The 11,955-nt window shown below is 48.3% G+C and overlaps 2 protein-coding genes across 6 annotated transcripts; one reads left to right on the top strand and one right to left on the bottom strand.

The window, feature by feature from the left end:
• The first annotated feature begins 2,575 nt into the window (after positions 1-2,575).
• LOC120690152 (protein transport protein sec23-1-like) lies at positions 2,576-8,044 on the top strand. 5 transcript variants are annotated; one of them, XM_039972690.1, is made up of 4 exons: positions 2,598-3,305; positions 4,064-6,085; positions 7,219-7,460; positions 7,554-8,044. In XM_039972690.1, the coding sequence occupies exons 1-2, from the start codon at positions 2,706-2,708 to the stop codon at positions 5,723-5,725; spliced, it is 2,262 nt and encodes a 753-aa protein (XP_039828624.1). In that variant the 5' UTR covers positions 2,598-2,705; the 3' UTR covers positions 5,726-6,085; positions 7,219-7,460; positions 7,554-8,044. The 5 variants fall into 5 exon arrangements, with proteins under 5 accessions (XP_039828621.1, XP_039828624.1, XP_039828622.1 ...); XM_039972688.1 differs by having other exon boundaries at positions 4,064-6,129; XM_039972689.1 differs by having other exon boundaries at positions 4,064-6,129; positions 7,127-7,460.
• LOC120690153 (auxin-responsive protein IAA13-like) lies at positions 6,684-9,145 on the bottom strand. Its single transcript, XM_039972692.1, has 5 exons — positions 8,631-9,145; positions 7,565-7,818; positions 7,346-7,457; positions 7,151-7,212; positions 6,684-7,063 (listed from the first exon to the last, which is right to left on the bottom strand). Exons 1-5 carry the CDS (start codon positions 8,864-8,866, stop codon positions 7,026-7,028), a joined length of 702 nt encoding a protein of 233 aa, XP_039828626.1. The 5' UTR covers positions 8,867-9,145; the 3' UTR covers positions 6,684-7,025.
• Positions 9,146-11,955: the final 2,810 nt, after the last annotated feature.

Genomic DNA, 11,955 nt, shown 5'->3' with positions numbered 1-11,955 from the left:
GGCGCCCGTGGCGTGCCGATCCCAAGCCGTCAACCGAGAGCCGGTGGTGGGTCGGTCTGGTTGGTTGGTCCACGCTTTTCTCGCCGCGCGAGCAGGGCCGGGCCCAGGCGCCGGTCTGCGCACGGTGCCCTCGGCACCCAAGGCATCTTTCTTTTCCCGGCGGCGCGGCGCTCGGCGGCCCGCGCCCTCTCCGCCTCCGGTCCCGCGGCGCTGACCGCCGAGCCGGCAGCAGCAACCGCCCCCGCTGCCTGCGTGCGTCACCCCCGTACGCGCGTCGGTTCATGCAATCATGCATTCATGCCTGCGCCGCCTCCGCTGCCGGCCTGGCCGGCGCGGCGCGGCCGGGTCTCGAGGCTACGTGTCGGCGCGCGGATGGGTGCTCAGGCCGTCTGATGTCACCGCGCGTCCGTTTACCCTTCTCTGCTCACCTTCTTTTTTCCTGAAAAGACGTGGGCAGCATTCCGTGCGGCCGTCGACCGGTCGACGTCGAGGCGTCAGCGTACAGGCTCATGGTGAATTGGTGACTGCTGAGCGTTCGGTAAAGGCATTAGATTATTATTAACCGCTCCTTTTCCCACGCGCCGCTCGCTCCATGGAAGGCCATGGTATGCGTGATGGACTCATGCTGCCTCCTGGCTGCGGATCGCCTTGGTCTTTTCAGAAGCAAGGAAGTTCAGAAGCGCTGTTCTGTTCCAACGCATCTCGTCGCGTCCTCGATTTTTTATTTTTTTTCGTAAACAAACACGCACTGACACACATTAGGATGTACAGTATTGTATACGCCTTTTTTTTAAAAGGAAACTACTACGCCTTTCCCATGGTTTGTAAATAATGTTTTCACTGCCCCCGAAGAAGGAAGATGAGACAGGGTTGAGGGCTGGCAGCTGGCCATGGTGGATCTTACTAGATCAGGCGATTAGTACAAAGCCAGCTAGGTACAGCTGCCACTGCCAGCGGCGAGCGTATAGCCGTATACTCGGATCGAGCTTGCAGCTTGCTGGAGCACAGAGGTGAGATCAACGTCTCTGGGCAATGCATGGGCATAGATTCCACAGACGACTCCAAATTACCGCGCTTGTGTGGCGTGGCTCAAACTTAAACAAGTGCTTGTCCACGTCAACGCGCGGATGAGGGATGATCTCACCCTGGAAAAAATATGCATTTGCCCCCCTGAATTGGCATATAAATAAATTGCAGAACACACTAGTAGTAGCACAGTCATCTTGCGCGGCGCCTCGGAACAAGTGGTCGTTGACATTCGGGAATGCGGTGGCTGCCAGAGCAGGTGGGTACTGGAGCACGCCGCGCGTGAGGTGAGCACGCATGCGCCCGTACCCGTACAGCGACGGGTGTAATACATACATCCCCTGATGCCGCCGGGACAGGACTTGGGGTTCTGTACTGTACGAGAGGAGGCTGCGACGGGGCCGGTGCGATCTAGCACGGGTGCGTGCGTGTAGGAAGAAAGTCGCAAAGAAGAAAATGGTGATGTGCAAGATGCAGCAAATCCATTCATCTGTTTCCTAAATCCTAGCATCCTACAGTTAGCGTGTGTTTGGATGGTGAGTTGAAATAGATCAGGATAGGTTCGACTCATTTTGGCCGGCGTTTGGTTGCAATTTCATATGAAAGTAGGTCCATCCCTAAGGATAATATTCCCCTCGGATGCGGGTCACTATAGTTCGTCCGAATCGAGTCGACTATCCCAATCTACTTCGACACAGTCACCCTCCATCTCACAGAGCGAAAACAAGGGGCGGCGCAAGGTAAGCAGAGCTAAGCTCCACGCGCGCGATGGCGAGTGACACAGAGGGCAGTGGCAGGCGGCGGTGGGTCACGCAGGGGCCGCCTCGGTGCGGAGCGAAGCACGGGCAAGCAACGGGGCGACGCAACGAGCGACGCTCAGGTGAGGATGACGAGCGACGAGCATATGGGGATGAAGGGCACCGAGTGGAACGGCGAGCTAGTTCCAGTACGATGAGGGATTGGGAGAAGAAAGTGAGAAGACTGACATATGGATCCCACAACAAAGACTGACATATGGATCCCACAACAAAACTACCTAACGGTGTTAAAAGCGGCTACCTCAACCTACAAACTATGTATACGCTATAAAAAAACTCCGATCCAACATATTCCACCAACTAAAGAAGAAACCATTGGATCCAACCTAAAATATAGATGAATCTTCTCGGAACCAAATACAGTGATTTTTTTATTAGAAACCAAACAGAAATGCTTACAGGTTTTCCTTGAGGACCGCAGTCGAATATGGGCCTGGTTTGGGTTCAAATGGGCGGGGAAACCATGCTCGCCCACGTATGCTTGGCCCATAAACTTTCGCCCGAATTGGATCCGGCTCATATTCATCCATCAACCTGGCGGGCCAGTATACCCTCAAAAAAAAAACCTAGCGGGCCAGTATCCAGCACAACGTGACAATACCATGTTGAACAGCGCCTCAAGATCCATTCAAAAAAAAATCAGCGCCTCAAGATGAGCTGTTCGATGGTGATCCAACGGCCACCGTGTGACGAAGCAAACAAAGCAGGAAAAAAGAAAGAGGAAGCATCCAGCCAAATTCTCCCGAGGAAGAAAGGAACCTTGGAAGAAAAATGAAAAAAGGCAGCACGCTGGAAGACGACGGCAAACCCTAGTGCTCACTCCACCGCGGCGCCCACCACCGCGATCGGGGCTCGATTCCGATGGACTTCGCGGAGCTGGAGGCGGTGGAGGGCCTCCGGTGGCCGTGGCACTCGTGGCCGCCGACTCCCGCCGCGGCCGCGTCGCTCGTCGTCCCCACCGCCGTCCTCTGCTCGCCGCTGCAGCACCCCACGGCGCCCGACCTCCTCCCGCTGCTCCCCTACGCGCCGCTCCGCTGCGCCACCCCCGGATGCGGCGCCGCGCTCAACCCGTTCTCCCGCGTGCACCACGGCTCCGCGCGCTGGTCCTGCCCCTTCTGCGGCGCCGGCGCCAACCCGTTCCCGCGCCGTCTGGCGCCCGACGCGCTCCCAGCCGAGCTCTTCCCCACCCACTCCAGCGTCGAGTACGCGCTGCCCGTGGACCCCGCAGAGGCAGGCGGGCCGGGGCCGCCCGCGCTCGTGTTCGTGGTGGACGCGGCCACGGAGCCGGCGGAGCTCGCCGTGCTCAAGGGCGAGGTGCGCAGGGTCGTGCAGGGGCTGCCCGAGGGTGTCAGGGTGGCGCTCGTCACTTTCGCTGCGTCGGTGTGGGTCCATGATCTCGGATTTGAGGGGTGCGCTCGGGTGGTTGTGATCAACGGCGAGCGCGAGCTTGAGTCTGACAAGGTTTGTGAATCTGCAATGCTATCCTTCTGGGCCAATTGATGTGACCGATCAAATACTTACTATCCATCCTTACACTGCCACTAATCATCTCATTTAAAATCCGCTTTGAATACCGGTAGCTTTTTGATATGCTAGTTTTGAGATGTAATCTTGGAAACCAAACAAGTGATCTGCTTGCACTCAGCAAATGCAGGGGCAGTGCCATCTTTGGTTTAATGTTACATGACCTTTGTCTTACGTTGGTGTTGCTCTAGTTGTTGAGCGCGGTGGTAGTACTTCTACTGAAACATTGAAATGTACGTTGTGCATAGCAACTTGACAAGGGTTGGTTTCTAAAATTCTTCTTGATATGGATGCTTTATTCCTGCAATTTTGCTTTTCTATACGAGCTGTGGCGTTTTAGTGTTCCAAAGTGTTAGTTGTTGCTGGATGTGTAATTTGGAATGTCTGCACTGTAGTATAGCGACTCTTGCAAATTTGCATGCCCATATAGTGTTTGGGAAAATGTGGAAATTTGAAAATTGCGTAACCGGATAATATTTTCCTTCATCTAAACCCATTGTGTCATGGAAACTTTAAGCTCGGTTCAGATTCCCTGTAGCTATGTTGCTAAAGTTGCCATGTAAATTTAGGGGTTCGCTCGTATTTTGAATTACTTCAAGTTTGGTGATCTGCTTTTGTGATTACTTGCATATTGCATTGTCGAAATTCTTGTGATTGTTGTAGATCTCACTCAAAGGCTGTTTTTTGCGTTTCAGATACAAGAACTTTTAGGTGTCCACCGTTCACGATACAACAAGTTGGCTATGCCAAGGTCTGCTGAAGCACAGAGATTTTTGCTGCCTGTTTCTGAATGCGAATTTAACATCACATCTGCAATAGAGGATCTGAGCTCCATGTCTGTGTGCCCACATGGGCATCGCCCTTTAAGAGCAACTGGCACAGCTATTTCCACTGCTATTGCTCTTCTGGAAGGTTGCTGCTCACCCAGTACCGGTGGTCGGATTATGGTCTTCACATCCGGTCCTGCAACAGTTGGTCCAGGGCTTGTGGTGGAAACTGATATCGGGAAAGCAATTCGTTCTCATCGTGACATATTCAATAGCAGTGCACCACTCACTGACAAAGCACGTGACTTTTATAAGAAAGTTGCAAAGAGGTTAGCTGACCATGCATTAGTTCTTGATCTATTTGCCTGCTCCCTTGATCAGGTTGGGGCTGCAGAGCTGAGGAATCCAATTGAAGTGTCAGGAGGTTTAATGGTTCATACAGAGTCATTTGAGTCCGAGCAGTTTAAAAGCTGTTTTAGGCATATGTTCAAGCGCGAAAGTACTGATTACCTTAACATGAACTTCAATGCTACAATTGAAATAGTAACATCAAAGGAAGTGAAGATTTGTGGTGCCCTTGGTCCCTGCATTTCCCTCCGCAGGAAAAACAGCTCAGTTAGTGACAAGGAAATTGGTGAGGGTGGGACAAACTATTGGAAAACTAGTTCTCTGAGCAGCAAGACCTGCATTGCTTTCTTTTTCCGAGTTGATTGTAGTCATAAAGCTGAGCCCCCAACTGTCTTCTTTATTCAGTTCATGACAAGGTATCGACATGGTGATGGTAGTTATCGCCTAAGGGTAACAACAGTTGCAAGAAGATGGGCAGCACCTCGATCTCCTGAAATTGCTGCAGGGTTTGATCAGGAAGCTGCTGCAGCTGTTATGGCCAGGCTTGCAGTTTACAGGGCAGAGACATACCACGTTAGAGATGTTATACGATGGCTTGACAAGATGCTTATCCGTTTTACTGCTAAATTTGGAAACTATGTTCCTGAAGATCCATCCACATTTCGGCTGTCAACAAACTTCTCCCTGTATCCGCAGTTCATGTACTACCTGCGAAGGTCACAGTTCATTGATGTTTTCAACAGCTCTCCCGATGAAACTGCTTTCTGCAGGTTGATGTTGAATAGGGAGGGAGTTGTGGGGTCTCTAATCATGATCCAGCCGACTCTATTCCAGTACTCATTCGATGGACCACCTATTCCTGTGCTGCTAGATGTCAGCTCCATCTCTCCAGATGTCATTTTACTATTTGATTCATACTTCTATATCGTGATTCATTATGGCTCAAAGATTGCTCAGTGGAGGAAGCTTGGTTATCATAAGGACCCAAACCACGAAAATTTGCGGAAGCTACTTGAAGCACCAGAAGTAGATGCAGAGGCACTTATGGTAGATCGTTTCCCTGTGCCAAAACTCATAAAGTGTGATCAACATGGTAGCCAGGCCAGGTTCCTGCTTGCTCGGTTAAATCCATCTGTGACACAGAAAACACAGCTTTCAGAGGGATCTGAAGTCATTTTCACCGACGATGTTAGTTTGCAAGTTTTTATTGAACACTTGCAGGAGTTGGCTGTTCAGGGTTAGAAAGGCATGGAGCCTAACCATGTTTGTGCTATCACATTTGTGTCCATATGTGATCCTGAAGATATGGCTTTCAGCGGGACCAGACTTCATATTCACTGATGGAGTTTACTGGCAAGTATTTATTGAACGCTTGCAGTAATTGGTTGCATAGTTCTCAAGGCGACGCCTAGGCGTCCATGCGCCATCCACCGATTTGCGCCTTGCTCGCCTAGGCGTCCAGCCGCCCCACCTTGCTAGGCGTCCGCCTTACCGCCTTGAGAACTATGATTGGTTGTGCAGAATTAAATTGTTAATGTGGATTATTTACATGCTGTTTTCTGGTCGCCTGCGTATACTGGGAGAGCTCTACTGCCTGGAGGGGTGAGATCTCCCTCAGTTGTACATTGCTCAAGCTCCAGTTTTATGTAAGCCATTACATCTTAGTTTTGTATAGCATGTGGTATTATCCTCTGAAAATGCTGGATTTTCTGTGAAAATGCGTAGTTCCTATTTTCTAGACTCGTCTGTTGGTATGCCCTTTAAGCAGGCATCAACACCACAAAGATATAGCCTGCTTGTATTTCTCACCACATAACTTCCACATAATTATTGGGAGGTTTCAATTAATTGTTGCGTGATCCCAAAAGGACACCCATCATTTGATACAGTTTTCAAGATATTATCATATGTTCAACACCGGGCAGACCAAACACTATTGGCATCTTATGTAGTATCTGTTACATTTTCCCTGATCATAAATGTGTGATGAATAAAGTATGGTTTAATTTGTTCATTCAATGTACTTGGCTTTGTTATGACCACATAGAGCAGGAGCCAGGAAGCTTCATGCTGTGATCATGCCATCATGCCTCAAGACCCAGCCTTCTCAATAACTCAAAGAGACAGATAGACTAGGGTTATACTAATGGATTCCCCATCACCAGGCACATGGTCTGTTCCCCCCACTTGATCACATACAGATTGCCAAATATTGTATTGACATTAACAAACAGGTTAACTTACAAGATACCATAATAATAATAATAGTCTCATTGATGCCCTTAACAATCACACAAGCTTGATTAACAACACTGGAATAAAATCACCAAGTAGATTCTGGGACTCACGGTAGGGGACATCACATAACACCATTCCAGCTACACACAGATAGATTATTGCTTCTGGTCCATGAACAAATTGAACAAGACAGCTCTCCCTCCACTAGTAATTAAAACACATTATATTTCTAGGAAAACCGCAGCACACTGCAAGGGCACCATTCTTATGACATAATGCGCAGCATCTTGACGCTGCATCTTGTTCAGCTCTTGTTCTTGCACTTGTCCTTGGTTCTTGGTGCTGCATTTTTTTATGTAGAAAACATAGAGGGTCAGGATTAACGTGTAAATTTTGAAATGGAAGAGAACTTTAGCTGATGACACTGACCAAGACCGATGGCTTCAGAACTCTTCATGATCCTCAGGCGCTTGCATGACTCGACAAACATCCTGCAGGGATTATAATTGACAAGCCAACATAAGAAACTGAAGTCTGAACATCTTGATATCATCCTGATCATGGGTCAGTAAATATGAAAGCATGGATTATAATTGACAAGGCATGCGAGGATGAAGAACATACTCCCACGGGACGTCGCCAACAAGCATCCAGTCACCATCCTTGTCTTCGTAAGTAGTGACAACATCTGCACCAGTCACCGGATCAACCAATTTCCCCTCGTTCATGTTGTTCCCTGGTAAGATGGATCATTGAATCAGCTCTCATCAGTTCAGGTCAACTTCACATTGATATCAGTTGACAATTTGTATGCTGCTGTATCCCATGCCAGTGATGATTTACCAGTTGTGAAGGTGCTGAACATCTTCTTCAGAGCAATCGAGAGGTCCTTGTAGCTATTGTACATCTTCAGGTCCACCTTACGTAGGTAGGGTGCGCCATCCATGCTGACCTTCACGAAGGCAGAGCTGTTACTGCCGGCGTTGGCAGCGGGCTGCTGCTTCTCGGGTTCCTCTTCCTTCTTGCTCTTCACTGACTGGACGGTCATGACGTTCCTTCGGTATGATCGCACTGGTGGCCAACCCACAGCTTGTGCCCTGTTATACACAGAAATTTAGTTGTAGTTCCTTGAATTTCACATATCAGTTCTGGTCTAGAGCTTGAAGAAATTGGGATTCTTTTGCAATCTTCTTTGCGACCAGCTCTGCTCTCTGCTAGTATTGTGTATGATTAAAATGTTGGTTAAGGCCACATGATTCATGACCATCATGATTATTCAGAAATCACTTGTAACAGGTGTGCTTCACCTGATATTTAAAATAATTTGCTAAGTATAATCATTCATTTTACTCAGTAAAAAGAATGGAAGAAAGCCACAAGCAGACCACCTTTTCCTAATGGAATCTGCCAAAAGGTGAAGCAAGTACAACATTCTTTTCTGACAATCTACCGACAAAGGCAGGCATCAAATGTGCGTATGTTTTGATTTTAAAAAGGTGACGATAATTCGCGCGGCGCTTTACTAGCGACAAAGAACATACAAAATAGTTCCGCCGTGTGCACTTTCTGCCAGAGGATCTGTTCTATGGATATTTTGCCCTACTCAAAGTGTTTCTCGCTGATATGCCAAGATTATTAGACGTACTATTGCAAATATAAAGATCTGCATAATATAAATAAAAAGGAGGCAAGGGAGAGCAAAGAACAGCCAGCACATGCACATAAAGTCGCACACACGCTTTCTACCAAATGCCATTACGCCATTTATGGATCTTTTTATTTCACACAGAAAAAATTTAAAGTCTCAATCATTTCATAAGGAAAGATTAGAATCGCCACGGTAATTAGTAGCAGTCAAATTATATCCCATGCAGATAAATCAGCATGTGCGCAGATGGGTGGTACGTACTTGGGTGCGGGTGGCTTCTCTGCATCAGCGGCCGCCGCCTCTGCGGGCCTCTTGGCCTTCTCGGCGGCCGGCTCCGGCTTGCCGGCGGCGGCTTCCTCCATGCCAGCGGTGGGCAGCTTCAGCTTGAGGTCGATGGTGTCCTCGAAGCCCCTCTTCGCGGCCTTGGCCGCCTCGGCGCCGCCTCCCGGCAGCCCGAGACTGAGCTCCGTCCCGACGTCGACGTCGGCGCTACCCATCGGCTCCGCGGGAGCTAGCTGCTGGTGGGCTAGCCTGTCGCGGCCGTCGTGGGTCTGAGCTATAAGCTGCCTGCTGCTTCTTGGGTCTGAGCTCCTCTTTGTGTTTGTCTGTGAGGATGGAGATTTGGGGCAGTGGGTTGGAGGTGGTGGAAGAGAGGACCCAGGAACAGGGTGGGGACTGGGGATGTGTATATATAGAGGATTAGAGGGAGGAAGAGATGGAAAGGAGAGAGAAAGTGGTGGTAAATACTCCTATTCTAGGGTGGTGGCAGGAGGAGAGAGGGAGATGGAAGTGGGGTTACAACTTACAATAGCAGTTAGTTAGAGCACGAGTGAGGCTAGTTGGAGGTTGGAGCCAATAATTTTCGTTTTCATGTTTCCTCCGTTTGGATTCTCTATTCATGGGCAGAAGCCAACTTGTAAGCACTGCATGTGTTATGTGTAGTATTTTTTTTTCTCTTTTGAAACAAGTGCGTGTGTAGAGTTTCAATTGGATGCTGAGGCTCCAAAAGAAAAGAAATAGGATGTTTCATTTATTTACTTTATCCTTGACCTTTTCTCCCTGTTTCACAGTTCTTGCCCAAAACCATCGTCTGCACGAACGGAAGGAATTGAAGCCCTGATTTAGAGCTGAGAAAATATTGTTATTCATATATGATATGACATGAATTGAATTGAACTGGTTTCTATGAAATTCATTATTAATTCGTAGAAGAGACAGAGAAAAACTTGATAATGCCGTCAAACTATACAACATTTACTCTTCCTTACAACATTGAGGTTGAAATAGACCGTGAAAGAAGTACTGCAGCAAAACGTTGTACAATGGACTTTTGTGCGTATAGATTATTTGTGATGGGTGCGGGTAACGAGAGGAGAGGAGATGAGGAAAATGATCACGATGAGGTATCCCCTATGAGGGTGAATTTTATATATTTATACCTGCTGGTGGTCATTATTCAATTTGCACACACCACAGTCAAATGTACAAAATCCATGTAAAAGAACGTGTGAAAAAAATAGAATAACTAACTCAAACATTGAATACAGTAGTCAACAGTGTATTTGATTTCCATTATCACATACTGTAGTTATCTATTTTAAATAATCCTCTTTTTTGCGAGAATTTCATTTCAGTTGATAAATATGACGACTTCTTGTGTTGTAATAAGTTCATAAAATAAATGCAAACATGAACTAAACCCAAAAGGCACTCGGGCAAACATGAGCAAGGGCATGGTTTATGAGCAAACAGAGATACTAATCAGGAGTTCCTTGAAAGCAGGGGAGGGAACAGAGGGGCATGCACGGCTGGCAGGACGCATCCCGTAGACGATCCCGGGGCCAGCTCGGACAAGTGACCGGAGCCCCTATGCAGGCCGGGCCACCCTGCAGCCGGGGCGCCGACACGTGTCGCAGGATGAGCTGGACCGCGCCGATTTTGCCGGTGCCCGGTGCGTGATGCGCAGCCTGACGTCATCGCGCCTCCAGCTCATCCTTGATTTCCTTTTCCCTGTAGGTAAACCGGATGACTTTCACCGCCTAACCCACGGGCTTCAGTTCGTGGGCCAGCCGGCTTGTGGCCCCACGAGGATGCTGATCTCCCCACCTGTCAGGTCCCACCGCACAACAGAATCCACCTCGTTCCCCTCTCTCTCTCAGAAAGACATTTGTGCCTGAATTTCGAAAAGACATTTGTGCCTGAATTTCGAAACAGGAAATTCGGTACAAATTTACTGAACTTTTTGTACTTGTAGTTGGGTCTAAGCTAGTGAGGCTGTGTTTAGTTCCCAAAAAACTCCCCTCAATTCCAAACTTTCCATCACATCGAAATATTAAATATAGTAAATGACGCATGCATGAAGCATTAAATATAGTTAAATAAAAAAATTAATTGCATAGTTTTGATGTACACGACGAGACGAATCTTTTGAGCCTAGTTAGGTCATGGTAGGACAACAATTACCACAAACAAACGAAAAATGCTACAGTATGCTACAATGTCCGATGTGACTTTTCGCATCCCCTTTTTCCTCCATCTAAACCCAGCCTGAAAAGGTTTCACTGTCCTAATTAGCTGTCTCTCATGGATTGCCCATCGGATTTTATCACCCCGATCACTGAACTTGCCTGGTTTCTCCGGCTGTCTGCCATCCACTTTTTAGATGTGTGATTCCCATACCGTCAACACGGCCATTACGATTTGACACCATCTTGGAAACCTCTTTCAGCACCATCATTGCTGCCGTCAAAATTGCGACGATCCATCCTTATCTTTGGTGCTCCTGCTCAGCATGCCGTAACCGTCGGTGTCACTGCAAGACCCTGATGATAATCTTGACAGTGGAAAACAAAAGCCACTACTGTCTCCACTTCACTGCAAAAGAAAAAAAAACCGATAAAAGGCAAAAGATGAAGCAACCCAGCCGGCACAAACGGGTTTGCCAAAAAGAAATGCCTATCTGAACAGAGACGGTGACAGCTGGAGGGTGAAACAAGAACAGTGGCTTTCACGGCCAGCAAGAGAAGCCGGAGGAGGACGGGAGAGTAGTAGTTGGATTCCCAGGCCTCCAGGGGCGGTGGGGCCCGCGTGGCGGGAGGGGTGGGGGCAGGTCAACTCAGGTGTCGGCCCCACGCCGGCGTGCATGTGGGCGCGGAACGGATTCCCCAGCGCCACGCGACCATATTCCGGAATGATTATTGTTTAATTATGGTTTAGTTAATTATTAATCGACCGAGGATTAGCATAATGGAACCGGCCGGGCTAGCGGTATTTCTTGGCTCCCAATCATTCTCCAGCCCACCATGCCCTGCTAACGAAAGGCTTTTAAAAAAGTTAAAAAGCCGCTAGGCAGGCAGGGGAGAAAAAGAAAACGCACTGTGCGTACTGACACAGCAGCCCGGCCAGAATGGACCGTGTTTGTTTGGTTTGGGTTAAAAAATTTCGCGCATCTTTGACCACTAATTTAGAGTATTAAATAAAATCTAATTACAAAACCACCTGCAAGACTCTTGGTAAATTCGCGACACTAATCTAATGAGGCCTTTGACCGTATGATTAGAGGATGATTATCGTAGCATCACTATAG

The sequence above is a fragment of the Panicum virgatum genome, chromosome 9N, assembly GCF_016808335.1.
Source record: "Panicum virgatum strain AP13 chromosome 9N, P.virgatum_v5, whole genome shotgun sequence".
In the NCBI taxonomy this organism is placed as follows: domain Eukaryota; kingdom Viridiplantae; phylum Streptophyta; class Magnoliopsida; order Poales; family Poaceae; genus Panicum; species Panicum virgatum.
Note: the sequence above shows the minus strand (reverse complement) of the source record. Positions and strands in the feature narration are given on the sequence as shown.

Excerpts from the sequence above, each read along its gene's own strand:
- LOC120690152 (XM_039972690.1), top strand. The coding sequence starts at position 2,706 with ATGGACTTCGCGGAGCTGGAGGCGGTGGAGGGCCTCCGGTGGCCGTGG. Across the intron at positions 3,306-4,063 it reads GCGAGCTTGAGTCTGACAAG|ATACAAGAACTTTTAGGTGT; the intron begins GTTTGTGAATCT and ends TTTGCGTTTCAG.
- LOC120690153 (XM_039972692.1), bottom strand. The coding sequence starts at position 8,866 with ATGGGTAGCGCCGACGTCGACGTCGGGACGGAGCTCAGTCTCGGGCTG. Across the intron at positions 7,458-7,564 it reads GTTCAGCACCTTCACAACTG|GGAACAACATGAACGAGGGG; the intron begins GTAAATCATCAC and ends CCATCTTACCAG. Across the intron at positions 7,064-7,150 it reads TTCTGAAGCCATCGGTCTTG|CACCAAGAACCAAGGACAAG; the intron begins GTCAGTGTCATC and ends AAAAAAATGCAG.